At 39.4% G+C, this 19324-nt stretch overlaps 1 protein-coding gene across 5 annotated transcripts in view; it reads left to right on the top strand.

The window, feature by feature from the left end:
• Positions 1-19324, top strand: part of DYNC2H1 (dynein cytoplasmic 2 heavy chain 1) — a 343887-nt gene that overhangs the window by 280283 nt on the left and 44280 nt on the right. For all 5 annotated transcript variants that reach the window (XM_078432668.2, XM_078432669.2, XM_078432667.2 and 2 more), the window contains 3 exons: positions 1457-1546; positions 16171-16280; positions 17233-17314. In XM_078432668.2, coding sequence (XP_078288794.2) covers positions 1457-1546; positions 16171-16280; positions 17233-17314 — 282 coding nt within the window. The remainder of the gene's footprint in view (positions 1-1456; positions 1547-16170; positions 16281-17232; positions 17315-19324) is intronic.

Genomic DNA, 19324 nt, shown 5'->3' with positions numbered 1-19324 from the left:
GTATGCCCCACGACACAGACGATGAAAGGTGCTCATCGTGAGGCCTGGACCTGGAAACCACGACACAGCATCACTTGTGCCTCGTCCTGCCTGCCAGCTTGCCGCTGAGCTCGTCCTCACATCGGGGGACACTGACCTCACTGTCGACGGGAAGGTACCGAAATCTGCATCAGTCGTCCTGCCATATGACAAATTCCACCAAAATCTACTGGGTTAAACATTATTTTAAAAATTCATTTATTTTCAGCTTAGAAACCTGAAATTTGGGTGGGGCTTGGTGAAGAAAGCTTGTCTGTTCCACACAGCTCCGTCACAGGTCTGGCAAGGCTGTGCTGGCTGGAAGCAGGAAACCTCAGCCCGTCGCCACATGGGCCTCTCCAGAACTTGGGCTTCACCAATGGTGGATGGCTTCCAAGCTGAAAAGTCTGAAAAGACAGAAAATACAAGCAATCGATTTCTTGAGGCCTGGTCCCGAAACTGTACATGAAACTGCTGCTGTGGTCACAGGACCCCCGTTTGAGGAGAGGAGCGCCCAGGTCAGGCCTCAGTGGGAGGCGTGTCAAAGGATTTGGAGTCATGTTAAACTCCCCACACCTTCAAAGCACAGTTCCGGCACTTCTCTGGCACATTCCTGAGAAGGCTCACTTTACACATGGAAGGTAACGGAACCACATGTTTCCGAAGGTCGTCCTGCACCCTGAATTCCCATCGTCATAATGTTTGTGTTCCATGCATTGTTGATACATTCTACAGTGTTTTTTCTCAACTACACAATCAGTGTTCTGGGGTGTCACATCGATGTTCTCTCCTTATCGCTCAAGTTCAGAAGTTTGAGTGATATTTTTGTCACGTTTGCAAAGTCCAGCAAACCCTCACAGAAGAGGTGTGATAGGACGAACATGAACTAACAAATATTGTGCGGGAAAGAAGTGTACACAGTGGAGAATGAGGTCAGATGTTAAACAGAAAACTGATGTAGAATGGTTTTATTTACTTATTTAACTTCAATTTAGAGCACTTTTTAAATGTCTTCTCTTCTGAGTGTGGTTTTGGGATGGAAGTTCTATTATATTTTGTTCTGTTTATAGTTTAAGGAATGTCTATAGGAGCCAAGACTTGTTAAACATTCTTGACCACTGATAAAATGAACTTGTCGGATTTGATGTGACTTCTTTCTGGACTAAGTATTGTCGTGGGACAGCTGGCTTGCTGCTCTGTATCTGCCTATTGATGCTTTTATTCTTTCAAGAATTTTTACTTTAAAGAATCTCTTTTGAGAGAAACAAATGAATCCATTCTGTGTCATTCATTTTTACTGTGATAAGAGAAAAAAAGACATATTGCAAGAAAATAAATTCATGACACACATAATGTGGATTATGCCAAAACATTTTCCCCATCACACCGCTGTTGAAAGGTCTTTTATATGTAACACTGGAGCCTTTTTCTGTTGCAGTGTCCTGTGGCATGGCAGAGCAGGTGGGAAGGCCCAGAAGACCCCTTACAGTACCTGAGAGGCCTCGTGGCTCGTGCCCTTGCGATACAGGTAAGGGTCCGTTGGTCAGTGACCCCGGTGTCTGACGCGGTGTTACAGACATGGGTATGGAGATCACGTGTGCGGCAGCTGGTGAGAATGATTTTATATGCGAAGCACCGCACATTCATTTCTCGTTCCGTCGTCAGGGTTTATGTAGCATTCTTTAAAAATAACAAGTAATGAGGGAACCATGAGTTCTTATCAACAGGGATCTCTAATTTGGGGGGAAGGAGAGAGATTAAAAAAAAACAAATAAATAGATTACTATTAGAATTCATGAAAAAAAAAATCTTGGCCCAAACCCTGAGATTTAAGATGAATATACAGGTAAACCTTAAACTGTTGTCACGATCCTAGAATGAACGTAGGGTACATAACTGAAATACTACCCAGTAAAATAGAGCTATTACTATAGCGATAGCATCACGGGATTTTAGGAGTTAAATTTTGTACAGGGACGGTAGTGTCAACACTTTCAGCTCATAACTTCTGCCTGTGCTCAGCTGGCTTGCACATCTGGAGTAGTAAGTGGCAGTCTGTGGTCTGTGATGATCTGCAGCTTTAGGGAAGCAGTCCTATCCACTGTGCTATTTGTGCACAAGATAAGCCTTGGTTCTAGAAATGTGACAATACAGCAGCCTAATTGGCTTTCAGGACAACAAAGTCTTCCCTGAATTTTTGTCTGCATCTCGCTCTTACCACATGCATACCAATCTCAGCAGCTCGCTGGACTGGCATAATGAGCAGATGTTGACAGCAGCAAACAGGCAGAGGATGTTTAAACGGCAAGCGTGGTTGTGGCACACTGTCCCCCTGCAAGTACCCAGTGAGTGCTGGTGAGGTCAGCAACCTGGGCACCCGTACCAGTCAGGACTTCTCTGGGTGTCTCAAGTCTTGGGTCATATCTGCCAGAGCCCAGGTTATTAGTTGCATAGCAAGACAACTCCAGAGTGTGGTCCGCATCCTGTAGCTCTGTGACCTGCCATGGAATGGCGGTGCGCTGACCCGACATGTTGGGGTCTTGGTGGTTTCTTCCCTCCCACCTGGTCATTGTCACAACCCCTCCCGACTTTGCGCACATGCTCCAGTTGGCCATCGTCCCGGGAGGGCCCCCGTGGAAGGGGGCAGGACGCTGCAATGCAAATGATGGAGCCACCTGCGGGTGGGTTTCCTTGAGTGCCCTACTCACACTGCCGTCTGTCCTTGTGGCCCAGTCTTCTGGGTCAGCCGGGGCTGTGCGGCCGGAGGGGGCGTGGCCGGCAGGTGCCGGCATTGTGGGGGAGGGGGGATGCTGCTGCAGTTGGAGGCTGTCCCATCTGACAACGCGGGTCAACACCCCAGGGGGCTGGGAGCAAAACTCCAGACGTTGGCTCCTGACCCCATGACAGCCGTCCCTGTATTTGTCAGTGGTGGTGGCCCGACGACAGGATCCTGGCTGTGCCTCTTGCCTGGGTCACTGTGCTCTGCTGTGCTCAGTTCTTCACAGCTGCAGACTCCGGGGCAGGCGAGGGAAGTGGGCATCCGCGCTGGTGTGAGTGCGCCTGCCCCGCCTTGAAGGACGCTGGGTTGTGCACGCCCACCAGATTGGGGTTGCACACGACACACGCCCACCAGATCGGGGTTGCACACAACACCCGCCCGCCAGGTCAGGGTTGCACATAACACCCGCCCGCCAGATTGGGGCTGCACACGACAAGCGCCCGCCTGAGTGGGATTGCGCACGACACACACCCCCCTGATGTGGTGTCGCACAATGTGAGCCTGTCATATTGGGGTGGCACATGACGCACGCCCACTTAATTGTTGCACACGCCACACGCCCATCTAATTGTGGTTGTGGTTGGACACTGGGGGTGTGGACTGTGCAGTGGTACTACCACTAACACTACTCCTGTGTGCACAGTGCACACAGTTCAGGAAAGCGTTCTCAGTAATACAGTGTCTAGGAAGAACCTGGACGTAACATCCACTCCTTAAGTAAATCTGCAAACTCCTTTTGTACTCCTGTCCTGGAAACGCTACTTGAATGACGTGTGAAGCTTTTTTTTTTTTTTTTTAACCTTCCTGGATTTTTAAAACCTCAGTAGAAAATTTTCCTAAATAAGTATTCTTTTAATGTCTGTTCTGTGAAATCTTACTAAGTGAGAAAATATTTGGTGGGTCTCATTTCTTCTTTTTCTTTTTTGTTTTTGTGTTTCAATTGAAGATGACTTCTGTTAGATATTCTGGTAAACAATAGGAGACGTTTTCCTCCTAGGGAAACTTTAAGGCAACACAGCTGAGGGCCATTGTTCTGTCTCCTCTCAGATGGGACATAGCCCCAGCTAGATCCTCCTCTCGAAGGACTCGTGCTTAAAGACAACTCGCTCACCTAGAATTCACTTTTTTTCTTCAGTGTTTTATTTAATGTTGCAGGTGCAAATATGTCAAACAATTTTACAAAGATTTGGATTTCACCATAGCCAACAGGTATACCATACTTTGTTACTACATTTTTATTAATATTTTTTTCCTAAAATGCTTCCAACATTATTCCTATGCTTATGTAGCTGCTGCATTCTCTCTTAAGATTTCTATTATCATCCTGTTTCTCCCCTTACTGAAATACAGAGTTCTCAATCTCCTCCCATAACATGAACAGTTTCACAGTCGTTATTTTTAAAATTTTATTCTTGCAACAAGTACATAATTATACTTGAGACCAAGAATTTCAACCTATAGAGCAGATAAGAGGTTATTTTCACTCCAAGTGTCATATAAAATGCCTGATCCATATACAATGGTAAATAAAGTAAAGTAGATCTAAATGTCATGGCTGGTTGGCATTAATAACATCACACTTACTAGATTGGTAACACCTGTGCTTTACAAACACGAGTCTTCATTTCTGGGATGTCAGGAATTGTTTACAGTTGGCATCTACTTACTCGGATTACCAGAGAGTGAAGGCAAGTAATAGATCTTAGCCAAATATTAAAGTGGAACTGATCCGTATTTCCAATTAATATTAGGATGCTCTGAAGAAGATTGGTGTCAGTTAAGGGAGCTGGCAGGTGAGTGGGTTGGAGAGGGTGGAGCCAGTGTGCTCAGGTGAGGTCTCTCTTAGGAGGGGACGTGTGAACAGAGGCTTGAGCTGAGTGAGAAGGCTGAGTGGGCGTGCCAGAGAGAAAAGTCTAGGCGGACGAGCCAGCACGTGCAGAATCTGGGACAGGAATGGGCTTTGCTTACCTAAGGAATAAAAGGCCCAGTCCACATGGCTGGAGCGTGTCAATGAGGTGTTGAGACTAGGCCTGAGGGGCACCCGCACGGAGGGCTGCTGGGTTCCGCCAGCAGGTGCACACGGTCTTCGACATATCTTCTTTAAGTTTCATTATTTGTAATGCACGCATCAGACGTGCTTGATTTAAGTGTTCATGGAGGCCCCCAGACACCACTTAGTTATCAAAAGAGAACTGCTTTATCCAGTTTTTCCCTAAAGTAATCCATTTGAAGAATACAGTTGCCTTAATTTCAACCACATAATCAGTGAGTCAAGAGCACTATTGATAAACCAAGTCACACTGAATTTTATGTTTATCAAATATTCCTCACATACAAAAATTATGATTTGAAATCATAGTCGTTATCACATATGACTAGAATATTTGTAATTAAAAATAATCTTAAGGCATGATTATGGTAAAAAAATTTTCTGATTTTTGAACTTTCATTTAAAAACAGTATTTTTAAGTTTCATCTAAAAACAAATTGGAAGCCATAATTTTACTCACTGAATTCTATTTTTGTCTTGAACTCTAAGATTTTCTTATATAAGACATGGCAATTTATAAGCTCAGTTTTTTCCTAAATAATAAAATAAGCTATCAAGTATCATTTTTATAAACATACATATATTCAAAGCCACCAACTAAAAGACAAAAACTATCAGATTGGAGAAAACAAAATTGAAATATGACTGCTATAAGGCATCAAGGCATTGCCCTTTAAATATAAAGACACAAATAGATTAAAAGTAAAATGATAGAAAAACTATGCCATGATCACATTAGTCAAAAAAACCCCAAAACACCAACAAAAACATTTAGCTGTCTTAATATCAGGCAAAACAGGTTTCACAGAAAAGAATATAACGGGAGATAATGAAGATTATTTTATAATGATAAGGTGATCAAATTATGAAAATAACAATGCTAAACATTCCATTTCTAATAGTTTTAAAATGCATGCAGCAAGAACTGATAGAAATGCAAGGAGAAATAGGTAAATCCATCATTAAAGTTGGAGATGGCAGAACATTGCTCTCAGTAATTAAATAAGAGGCAGAAAATCAGTAAAGTTATCTAAGAGTTGAACAGCATTTAATTAACTTAATAACAATGGAACATTACATCCAACATCAACAGAATATACAGTCTTTTCTAATGCAGAACATTTACCAAGGTAGATCATAGATCAAGTGTCCAGTAATCTAAATGGATTTAAGCCACACAGATATGCTTTCTGCTCACCTGATGATTTGACAAATTTATACATTATGCACAGTGTGGCTGCCATCTGTCCCACGTTCTTGTTACAGTATCCTGAACCGTATTCTCTAGGCTTTACCTTTACTCCTGTGACTTACTCATTCCATAAGTGGAATCCTGTACCTCCCTCTCCCCCTCTCCCAACTTGCCCATCCCTAAGATCCCTGGCAGCTGTCAGTTCTACGTATTTGTAGGTCTGCTTCTGCTTTTGTTGGTTTATTCATGTGTTTGTTTTCTTTATGTTTGACTTATGAGCAGAATCATATGGTATTTGTGTTTTTTGGTCTGACTTATTTCACTTAGCATGATACCCTCTAGGTCCATCCATGTTGTTGCAAATGGCAAAATCTCATCCTTTTTCTGGCTGAGTAATAGTCCCCTCTGTGTGTGTGTGTGTGTGTTCATGCGTGCACACGCATACATCTTTATCCATTTACCTATTGATGAACACTTAGGTTACAACCATGTCTTGGCTATTGTAGATGATGCTGCAATAAACATAGGGGTCAATGTATCCCTCTGAATTAGTATTTTCATTTTCTTTTGGTAAATACCTAACAGTGTGTCTCTATTTTTAATTTTTTGAGGAAATTCCACAGTGTTGTCCAGAGTGGCTGCACCAGTTTACATTTCCAGCAACAGGGCATGAGGGTTCATTTTTCTCCACATCCTCACCAACACTTGTTATTTCTTTTCATTTTGATTTTAACCATTCAGACAGGTGTGAGGTGGTATCTCAATGTGGTTTTGATTTGTATTTCCCTGATGATGACTGATGTTGAGCATTTTTTCATGTGTCTGTTGGCCATCTGCATGTCATCCTTGAAGAAATGTCTGTTGAGATCCTCTGAGCATTTTTTAATTGGATTGTTTATTTATTTCTTTATGTATGCTGGATATCAACCTCTTATCAGATATATCATTTGCAAATAATTGTTTCCCATTCAGTAGGTTGCTTTTTTCTTTTGTTGATGGTTTCCTTTTCTCTGGAGAAGCTTTTTAGTTTGATGTAGTTCCAGTAGTTTGTTTTTGCTTTTGTTTTCCTTGCCTTATGAGACATACCTAGAAAAAAAGTTGCTATGGAAATGTCAGAGAAATGACTGTCTGTGCTCTCTATAGGATATTTGGTGGTTTTCTGTGTCACATATAGGGCTTTAATCCATTTTGAGTTTATTTTTGTGTTTGGTATAAGAAAGTGGTCCAGTTTCATTCTTTTACATGTAGCTATCCAGTTTCCCAGTGCCTTGTATTGAATAGGTGTCTTTCCCCATTGTGCGTTCTTGTGATTGCCTAAAATATTTATTTACCTTAAACATTTTTTCCAAGAAAATGGTACCTTAAAACAAAATAAAGTGACATCAGTTTATTAATGCATTTCTTTTTATACTAATTGCTTTTATTTATAAAAAAATATATTTGTTAATAGGCTATTGGCCAGGCCTAGCTAAAATGATATATTTTCATATACTTTTTTCAGTATTTTTTACATATTTAAATGTTTTCACATAATTAGGTTCATACTATGTATCTGTTTTTACATTCTGATGAATACATTAGGTCATGAATATTTATAGTGTCATTAAATATTTTTCAAATACCAGTTTTTATTGCTATGTAATTTTTATTGTATTGATTTACCACATTTGAATTTCTAATTTTTATTATGTTTATTACCCTTACAATTTCTTAATATTACAAATAATTTTAAATTAGCAAGCTATGTATAATAGTCTCTTCTTTGTTTTTTTTTTAAGTTTATTTATTTACTTTGAGAAAGAGAGAGAGAAAGTGGGTGAGGGACAGACAGAGAGTGAGAGAGAATCCCACACTGTCTCCACGCTGCCAGCACAGAGCCCGACACACGGTTTGAACCCACTGACCATGTGATCATGACCTGAGCTGAAATCAAGAGTCAGATGCTTAACTGACTAGCCACCCAGGTGCCCCTCTTCATTGTTTCTTTAATTAGCATTCTGAGAAAAGGAATCACCAAGTAAACCACCTTGCATATTTTTGAAGGTCTGGCACATTTCATCGTTTCTTTATAGAAATACTGTATCAGTATACACTCCTACTAAAATTTTGTCCACATTTCATACTACCAAACTTTGAGCATTATCATTTATTATTCTGCTATTCTTTTGGACTAAAATATTATCTTAGTTTTAGAATTTCTGTAAGGTTAAAGATAATCTTACCTTTCATGTTTCAATAAGCGTAAACAGTCTATGATTGTTATTAATTTATTTTCATATATGTGAAAACGTATTTCCAAATTTACTTTCAGTGCTTTTTACTTTATATTTTTATATATTCAAAATAGTATGTACTGTAACTTAAGTTTTTTCTTATTTATATTTTTTAATTTTTTAAATGTTTTTATTTATTTTTGAGAGAGAAAGAGACAGAACATGACTGGGGGAGTGGCAAAGAGAGAGAGAGTGAGGGAGACACAGAATCTGAAGCAGGGTCCAGGCTCTGAGCTGTCAGCACAGAGCCTGATGCAGGACTCAAATTCACCAACTGTGAGATCATGACCTGAGCTGAAGTCAGACCCTTAACCAACTGAGCCACCAGACACCTCTCTTTAAAAAAAAAAAAAAAAAAAAGTCCCCCATAATAGATACATCATCTTTGCTTCCTCATCTTAAATTGGTTTTCTTTTCTTTCCCATTAATCTGTGGAATAATATTCTACTCTGAATGCTAAGGGGTGTAATTTTAGGTTGGAATGTGAATTAAAGATTTAACTTTTCTCAAGCACTAAACCATTTCTTGCCAACAATATCAATTGAATATTTTTTCCATTCCCCAATGATCTCTGATGCTACCTTTATAAAATATTAAATTCTTACATTTTCATCTCATTTTGATCAGAGATGGAAGTTCAATTTTTTTTGTATGGATACATGACATATTTCGTAAGTGTGTATGAACACTTGAAGTGATATTTTTGTTTTTTTGGTTTATGTAACTGATGTTTTTTGGGTTATTTTTTTTTTTTGCCCTTTGAAGTCATCTCAAAAAGTTTATTATGGGGATTTAATTTGTTATAGAAATCATATAGATTTAATTCTATATGTAACTGATTTCATTACTGATAACCAATAGCTTTAGCCTCTGATTTATACATCCTTAAAAATCTTAGTTTTGACTAAATATTTAAAACAATTAAAGAATATTTTTGAGTAATGTTTAAAAGAACAGATACAATTGTGGTGTATTTATTTTCTGAACTCTAGCCTGTATATATATAGGCTTAGTTGTGATACTTAGTTGTATTAACAAATGAAATGTAAGTTAACTAGATACAAAATTTTTAAGGGAAAAAATTTTTCCTTCAAAATTCTATATATATTGGTTCATAGAGGAGTAGAACTCTCATGAGACATTATTCGTTTCTTTTGTGGCTTTCCACATAATACCTTTTTATTTAATTGAATTATAATTGACATAGAACATCCTGCTGGTTCTACATGTATGTCATAGTGCTATACGTCACAGAGATGTACAGAACATTACATGACTATGTACATTTTAGACATTACACAAAATATTCAAACATGACTATTCATTTAATAATGATCCCTATAAGTCTAGTTAACAATGTGTCATATTACAAAGTTATTACAATATTATTAACTGTATTCCCTGTGCTGTACAGTACATACCTATGAGTTGTTTATTTCATGACTTTAAGCATGTACCTTTTAAATGTCTTTCTCTATTTTGCCTGGTCCACCATAACCTTCCTGCTATCGTAACCAGCGGTTTCTTTCCTATATCTGTAAGTCTGTTCCTGTTTTCTCTTGTTTGTTTTGTTTTTTAGATTCCACATATAAGTGAGATTGTACTGTATTTGTCTTTCTCTTTCTCTGTCTGATTTGTTTACCATACCTTCTAGGTCCACCATTGTTTTTGCAAATGGTGAGATTTCATTCTTTTTTATTGGCTGAGTCATAGGCCATTGTATATATATCCAGTCTTCTTTATCCACTTATCTGTTGAAGGACACTCAGACTGCTTCAACATCTTGGCTGTTACAAATAGGGCAGCAGTGGTGAATATATCTCTTCAAATTGGTGTTTTCAATTTCTTGGAGCATATATCTAGAGATGGAATTGCTGCATTGTATGGTATTTCTATTTTTAATTTTTTGAAGAACCTCCATACTGTTTTCCATAATGATGGTAGCAATTTACATTCCCAGAAATGGTGCGTGAGTGTTTCATTTTCTCCACATTCTTGCCAGGACTTGCTACTTTTTGTCCTTTTGATATTAGTCAGTCTGACTGGTATGAGGTGATAGCTTATGGTGGTTTTCCCTGATGATGAGGGATGCTGAGCGTCTTTTCACATGTCTATTGGCCATTTGTATGTCTTCTTTAGAAAAAAAAAAGTCTAAGTCCTCTGCTTGTTTTTTTAATGTTTTTTGTATTAATTTATGTAATTTTTTATGTATTTTGAAGATTAACCTTTTATGAAATGTGTGATTTGTATAAATCTCCTATTAGGTAGGTTGATGTTTTGTTTTGTTCATGGTTTCCTTCACTCTGCTAAGACTTTTTAATTTGATGGAATTTTACTTCTTTATTTTAGCTTTTGTTGACTTTGCCTGAGGTGACTGTTGCAAAAAAAACATTGCTAAGAGCTTTCTGCCTGTTTTCTTCTAGGAGTTTTATGGTTTCAGGTCTTAAATTCAAATCTTTAATCCATTACTAATTTATTTTCATATATGGTATAAGAAAGTGGTGCAGTTTTATTCTTTGGATGTACCCATCCAGTTTCCCCAGCACCATTTCTTGAGGAGACTGTCTTTTATACATTGTATATTCTTGCCTCCTTGTCCATTAATTGACTATAGAAACATGTGTTTATTACTGGGCTCTCTATTCTGTTCCATTGATCAGTGTGTTTATTTTTGTACCAGTACCATACTGCTTTGATTAGTACAGCTCTGGAGTATATCTTGAATTGTGGGATTGTGATAACTCCAGCTTTTTTCTTTTTTCTCAAGATTGCTTTAGCTGTTTGGTGTCTTTGATGGTTCTATACAAATTTTAGGATTCTTTGTTATAGTTCTGTGAAAAATACTGTTGGTATTTTGATAGGGATTGAATCTGTAGATAGCTTTGGGTAGCACAGACATTATTTTTAATTACAAATTTTTTTTAATGTTTTTATTTATTTTTGAGAGAGAGAAAGAGAGCGCAAGTGGGGGAGGGGCAGAGAGAGAGAGAGACAGAGACAGACAGACAGACACAGAATCTGAAGCAAACTCCAGGCTTTGTGCTGTCAACACAGAGTCAGATACGAGTCTCGAACTCACAAGCTGTGAGATCATGACCTGAGCCGAAGTTGGACGCTTAACTGACTGAGCCACCCAGGCGCCCCTGAGTGGCACAGACATTTTTAACAGTATTCTTCTAATCCATGAACATGGTATATCTTTCCATTTATTTGTGTTTTCAGTAGTTTCTGTCATCAAATATCTCAATTTTCAGAGTACAGGTGTATTACCTCCTTGATTAAATTTATTCTTAGGTATTTCTTTCTTTTAGATATAATTATAAATGGAATTATTTTCTTAACTTCTCTTGGAATTAATTATTAAGTATAAAAATGCAACAAATTTTTGGGTTCCTTAGTTTTGCATCCTGTGACTTTTCTTAATTCATTTATAGTTCTGATAGTTTTTTGGTGACATCTTGAGGGTTTTTTATATATAGCATCATGTCATCTGCAAATAGTGACAGTTTTAAGTCTTCCATTCCAATTCAGATACCTTTTATTTCATTTTCTTGCCTAATTGCTGTGGCTGGGACTTCTAGTACTGTGTCACATTAACGTGGGGAGAGTGGACAATCTTGTTTTATTTGTGATCTTGGAGGACATGCTTTCAGCTTTTCACCATTGAGTATGATGTTAGCTGTGGGTCTGCCATATATGGCCTTTATTATGTTGAGAATGTCTTCTTTCCGTATTAGTCTATGTGCCCTTTAAACCGCTGTTTTGTTGCTCTGTCCCAGGGTTGGCACTTGTGAGGGCAGGCCCCTCAGTGATATCTGATATCTCCCCACACTGCCAGTCTTCACATTGGGAATGAGGTTCCATCATTATCTTGTTTCGCATGTCTTCTGCCCTTCTCTATAAGTCTCTTTTTTGTTTATTGTACAGAAGCTTTTCATTTGGTCCTCAGCTCTTCTCCAGGAGGAATTACTCCATAGGTGCATGCAGATTTTGTGTGTCTGTGGGAGGAGGTAAATTCAGCATCTTCTTGGACTGTCTCCACTTAATACTTTTTATCAGTCATTTGTGCATGTTTTATCTCCTCTAACAAGATAATAGGCTCCTTGCTTTCAGTAAATGCTTCTAAATGAGTGAATGAATGTCATTTGAATTCATAAGTTCTGCTTCCATCACTAGCATATTTTTGGATAAAATATTGCAGTATTTTATTTTATTTTATTTATTTTATTTTAACGTGTATTTATTTTACTTTTGAGAGACAGACACAGGGTGCAAGAGGGCGAGGGGCGGAGAGAGAGGGAGACACAGAATGTGAAGCAGGCTCTAGGCTCTGAGCTGTCAACACAGAGCCCGATGCGGGGCTTGAACCCATGAACCATAAGATCATGACCTGAGCTGCAGTCAGCCACTCAACTCACTGAGCCACACAGACATCCCAAATATTGCATTATTTTAAAACTGTCCTATATTGCTTAGGAAAACATCATTATATTTGTGTGCTAATAAGGGAACTGTACTAGATGATCTCTGTGGATCATTCCAGTTTCGAAGTTATACTGCCTATAATTCTAAGTGTGTGTGTGTGTGTACACACACAATGTTCAAAAACTCACCCAACCCTTTATTTGCGTATCTCCGTAATTACATTTATTATACATCATTTGAAGAATTAGAGGTAAACAGTTTCATAATCATAGAGACCCAGATGTTTCGTTCATTCTCAGATTTAATCCTTTAAAAAGAAAGTGGCTAATAGCCAAGGGGAAAGAAAAACACTGAGAAATATTTTTCAACTAATACACCTACAACTTTGTTGAAAGCCCAGTCCATATGTGCATATTGCTGCTCATTAAAGATTATTATACTTGTGTCTTTATTTCTATTCTTAAAAATGAGTTTAAATGCTTTTTTAAAATTTTTTTTAATGTTTGTTTATTTTTGAGAGAGACCGAGATAGAATGCGAGTGGGTTAGGGGCAGAGAGACAGGGAGACACAGAATCCGTAGTAGGCTCCAGGCTCCGAGCTGTCGGCACAGAGCCCGACGCAGGGCTTGAACTCAGAGCTGTGAGATCATGACCTGAGCTAAAGTCAGATGCTCAACCGACTGAGCCACCTAGGCGCCCCGAGTTTAAATGTTTTTAAAATAGCCTTTACTGGGGCACCTGGGAGGCTCAAGTGGTTAAGTGTCTGACTCTTGATTTTGGCTCAGGTCATGAGCTCATGGTGGTGAAAATGAGCCCCACGTTGGGCTCTACACTGGGCATGGAGCCTGCTTGGGATTCTCTCTCTCCCTCTCCCTTTGCTCCTCCCCCACTCAGGTAGGTGAGCGTGCACACTCTCTCTCAAAATTACATGCATACATAAATACATAAAGCAGCCTTTACTGTTTTAGATGTTTTAGGTTTATGAGAAAATTGAGGGAATGGTGCAGACATTTCCCATATACCCCATGCTACCACACATGAATAGCCTCCCATTATCAACATCACTCACCAGAGGGGAACTTTTGGGGTTGTTTTTTTTTTTAACAGAGGATGAACCTACATCAACGCATTATAATCACCCAGTGTCCACAGTTTACCTTCAGATTTGCTGTTGGTATTTTCAGTGTATGGGATTGGACAGATACATAATGATACATGCTCATCATTACTGCACCTTACAGACTGTTTTCACTGTCCTGCAAATTCCCCATCCCTGCCTGTTCATCCTCTCCTCCCCTACCCCTGCTAACCACTGCCCTTTTTATTGTCTCCATAGTTTGACTTTTTCCAGAAGGTGGTTATGTTATTGGAATCATACACTAATGTCACCTTTTCTGATTGGCTTCTTTAACTGAGTCCTTTGCATTTAAGATTCCCCATGTCTTTCCATGGCTTGATAGCTCCTTGCTGTTTAGTGCTGAGTCATATTCTGTTGTCTAATGCTCCACGCTTTATTCCTCCATCCGCCTGCTGAAGTACACCTTGGATGCCTCCCGGTGTCGACAGTTAGGAATAAAGCTGCTGTAAACATCCATGTGCAGGTTTAAGTGTAATCTTTCAAATGTCTTTCACTGTGTCCTTTACTGTGAAGTTTGCTATTCAAAGACAGTATACATATTAAAAGAATCTTTGTTATTTAAACTTTATCTTACCAAATATGCCTTTCCTTTAGTGTGCCTTTAAGATTAACAGACCAAAAAGATCCCCCACTGCCACTTGCGGGCGAATAAAAACATTTGTACTATAGAGGCTTTTCCTGTTTTTGCTATTTTATTAATTCAGACTTGAAGTAAAAATCTGATTATCAGCCACACTTTAATTTTTAATTAATTTGAACATATGTGCATCTGTTACTGGCAAGAACTCTTCTGAAATTTTTGAATTAAAATTTAATTTTAAGAAATTAATTGAATGATAGTATTAACTTGAAATATGTATGCTTTAAATATTACATATAACAAAAGATCACACAAGCATAATTTGTTAGCTGTGTTTAGCTAATGAAAATAGAAGGCAGAGATAATAAAAACATTTCATAAGGAGTAAACAAAATAAACAATGAATAATTTAAATGTACTTGATTGAAAATAGGTACTATATGAAGTGTTACTGTTTTAAAGGATAATATCCAAGAGGAAATCATTGTAGTCTGTTAAAGGGCTCTCTTTTAAGTTGTTTCTGCTTTTTAAATAAGCATATTTTCAACTGACAGTAGGGACATAGGAACATTTTTGCTGTGGGGTAGAAGGACTAGTCAAGTGCGTTAAGATGTTAATGCAAACAGTAGGTTTGGAGAGTGTAGTTTCTCCTGTTCTACACCTGGCTGACAGGTGTAAATGCAGGGTATTACAGTGCATGAAACACAGCTTTTCTGTACAGTTATAAATTAAATAGATACAGTTTTCCCTAGGGATTACGGAGTAAATGACGTTTCTGCAAGTTTGTACCCACAACGTTACCCTGGTACCATTTCTGTGCACAAGCTGAGATGACAGACCGACTGAGACGTTACCAGGAAGGTATCCTCCTCTAAAGTCACCTGAGCACCTGCCAGGGGTATTGCAGAGAAACAAATCACTTAAGGCTCCCGAATTTATTTCCTCTGCCTCCGTTTCCTCACTTGACTATAAAACGAGTACCACACTAACTTCCAGTGCTGTCGTGAGCATAAAATGGGTTAATACAAGGAAAGCACATAGTGTTGCACAAGACTTTGTTGTTTTTGTTATTTGTTCCAAATGGTAATTTTTTATTTTACTCATATACTTGATGGTGATGTGTGTTTCATCAAATGGAGTATAAATGGATTTATAAAATGCCAGATAAGAAGAAAAGTCTGTTCAAAAACACCTGTTAACACAGAATCCTTTCTTCTTGGACGTTACCCTCCTCTCTAACGCTTGATTCAGTGAGGGGGCAAATTTACGCGGAGAGCTGGAACTGGACCCCAGCTGAGTCGCATTTCCAGGACTTGGAGGCCCTGAGGATTCCAGCCGCACACCCAGTGCTCCGTTGGTCAGCTGAGCGTACTGGGGGTGACTGCCCAGGACCAGGCGAGGCGCCAGGCCACGCTCACATGCTGTGTGTTATGTTATTTTTCATCTTTTAGACATTTTATTTTGAGTGGATTTTTACCAGCAGAAGGTTGTGCAAGGAAGCTTTTTTTATGATGGATAAATATGTCAAAAAGAGTACAATAGACTTCACAGTGTAAAGTAGAAATCTCTTTTTTTTCCAGACTCTATTTCAAAGCAATTTGAAACGGCATAAGTGTCTTATTAAATGTTACTTTTGCATAAGAGTTCTTTAATAGTTTGTCTTTCAAGTTTACAGAGTTTTTAAATGGGTTTCTGTCTTCTTTTTTCCCCTCTAGAGCTGGGTAGAGAGAGCCGAGAAACAGGCTCTTCTCTCTGATACACTTGACCTGTCAGAACTGTTCCACCCAGACACGTTTCTCAACGCTCTTCGCCAGGAAACTGCACGGTAAGTGAAGGTCTCCGCTTACTGTCCTTCCTTGTCAAGAAGTAAACCGACTATTGAATTAAGGGAGTCGTGTTATTTCCTAATACTTGACATTTCTTAACACAGTTAACTTTGAGTTTAAAAAGCAGTGCTTTTAATGACAATGTTTTTTATTAGAATTGAAACAGGTGAAATTTGGTTTTTAAATGTTGCTGATTGATCCGGACATGCCTTGTCTGATAGGACTGGTGGAGGTGCTATGGAGCCGTGTATAGTTAAAGGGGTCAACACGAAGTAAAAGTAAAAATGTAATTTCTCACTCACACCAGCCACATCCGGTTGCGCAGTGGCTACCACTTTGCGCTGCATGAAGATGTTTTTATTTCTGCAGAAAATTCTGTTGGACGTTGCTGACCAGGCTTCTTGGTGGGGGGCAGGATTTGGTAGTTAAGATCGAGCTCTTTTTTAAAACACTTGGATGATTGTGTCCTGTATACACTGATTTTTTTTTTCAATAAATTAGAATGTAATAAAAGAGCTGCACGGTGGAAAAATAAACTGAACCAAATTTAGTTGTTGTTTACAGACAGACAAATTGGGGGATTTCAATTTGTAGTGCCTTAGGATTGTGGTATAAATACCAACATTTCAGCTCAACTGATAAGCATTTATGAGACACTTACCACGGGCCTGCATTTCAGGGTCACGGTCAAACGGAGACGGTAAAATAAAAACGAAAGGCCGAATACTTAAGGGACTTGTGCTGCCTTGAAGAGGAGACTGATGTTACCGGTTAACTTGACAAACTTAGTAGGAAGCCTAAGATACTGTGCATCGTTTAAGAGCTCTGATTACTTGCACATTGTGAATATTTCAATTATAGATAAATAGGGAATTATCTGTTTTCCATTACTCTTGGTAGTTTAATTGTTGAGGATTATTTTTGCTGACATTTGACGCTTTACTTTTCCAGGGCGATGGGCTGTTCTGTAGATAGCCTGAAATTTGTAGCTTCGTGGAAAGGCCGACTGCAAGAAGCAAAGCTGCAGATTAAGGTATTTTATTAATTTTTGATGTTTATCTGAGTCTAAAACTAATATTACCAAGTGTGACTCCAGTCTCAAACTCATTGCTCTCTTTAGTACAAGGTCAGAAGTAGATTGTATTTCCTATGTGAAAAATCCAAGTTAAGATTCAGGATGAAACAACTTGTACAAAACAATCTTTTCTAATGCAAAAATAGGAATCTTAGGGACACAACATATTTGCAAATGTAACTTTTGGTACAGAATGATAAAAATCTTCAACTTCTATTGGGCTTCCCGCTCTAGAATTCAATCCAGTAAGGATTAACTCTACAATAAAGCACGTGTAAAATATTGTAATGACAAACAGACTAAGTCCTGTCCTCGGGGACTTTACAGTCTGATAGTTAGTGCAGTGTCAGTCCAGGCCGTCCGTGTTAAAGGAAAGTTAAGCCGTCTTTTGCAGCATAAACGTTCCCTGGTAGCTTTCCTGTGAAAACTCCATTACTTTTATTGTGATGAGGGTGCAACAGTAGGCAATCATTTGAATGTTCGTAACGAAACTGGTTAAAAGTCTGCAGGGGGCCCTCTCCAAGCTCCGCCCGCCTCCCTCCACACCAGCCATGTGTCCTAGCCGACCTCTCCTGGCCCAGCCCTGCACCCTGTCTACACACTGCTGCTGCTGACGGTCACGTGTGACCTCTGGTTGCTCTCCACATGTGCCCCCTGGTCCTGTCTTAGGACACGTGTTCCCCACCCCCGGTCCCACCTTAGGACACATGTTTCCCCCCCTCCATCCACCCTTAGGATATGCATCCCCCCTGGTCCCGCCTTAGGACACACCAGCGCTTCCCACTGTAAGTCCCCAGGATCTGTCCTAGTGCAGCACGTGTAATTCAGTTTTTCTTTTTTTTCCTCTTCATTTTTAAAGTTTATTTATTTATTCTGAGAGAGAGAGTGCAGTGAAAGGCAGAGAGAGAGAGTCAGTCAGTCCCAGGCAGACTCCATGCTGTCATCACAGAGCCCGATGCAGGGTTTGTACTCACAAACCATGAGATCATGACCTGAGCTGAAACCAAGAGTCAGAAGCTTAACCGACTGTGCCACCCAGGTGCCCCCGATTGAGTTTTTAAGTAAATTAAACCCAAGACTACAGTTCTTGGACTCAGTCAACCTTAGGCCACTGGCTTTTTGTAGGTCCTGTTTTCATTGTTGTGGTTCCCAATTTAGCAGTTTTCTTTTCATCTCACTACTACTTGATAACATACTATAGAATTTATTTATTATGTTTGTAATCTGCTGTCTGTCTGACTCCACTGGACAATAGTCTCACGAGAGTAGTGATGTTTTCTGGTTTTGTTGTAGCCCAAATACGTGAAGCTGTTGCCGTGGCCTAAAGGGTCCACAGTTAAGCCCTGTGGAACCGGTGGTTGGGGGCACAGGGGCGAGTGGCTGGGCTGCGGGAGGTGTAGCCACAGCTGGAAGGCTGTTGTACCCATGCCAGAACTCTGATCGCTCACAATAAGCTAGACCCTTCTCCTCTGACTGTCCACAGATTGCTATAAAATTCTCCCTTTAAGCTGAGGAAATTAGAAGGGTTTTCTTTCCTACCATTGCATTTTATCTGAACCTTCGCCCCTAGCCTGTGTTGCTGGTGGTCATACACCTTTGCCCGGCTGTTAAGGAAAGTGGTGGGGGGGTGGGGGGGAGGGCGCAGGAGCCACTCACTTGACCAGGTTGCATGGTCTCTGGCAGCTGTGAGCCACACATACAGTATGTGACGTCACTGTTCAGATATACAGCGGTATAAAAGCAAGGAAATGAGTTATACTCTGAGTCAGAGCATGTTAATATTTCCATAACTGTGTTGCCTCTGTTCTTACAAAATGGGAATAAAATATTCTATAACCAGAAAGCACCAGGCTTCTACATTATGCCTTGTAGGTTGGGGGGAAAAGGCTGATAGTTAGTGAAACAAGATTGTAATCTTAGTTTTCCAAAAAGAGTCGTGTGCCTTTAAGCAATTTTAATGGAGTAATC

The sequence above is a fragment of the Panthera onca genome, chromosome D1 (assembly GCF_046562875.1).
Source record: "Panthera onca isolate mPanOnc1 chromosome D1, mPanOnc1 haplotype 2, whole genome shotgun sequence".
Taxonomy (NCBI): domain Eukaryota; kingdom Metazoa; phylum Chordata; class Mammalia; order Carnivora; family Felidae; genus Panthera; species Panthera onca.
This window is presented reverse-complemented; position numbering and strand designations above follow the sequence as displayed.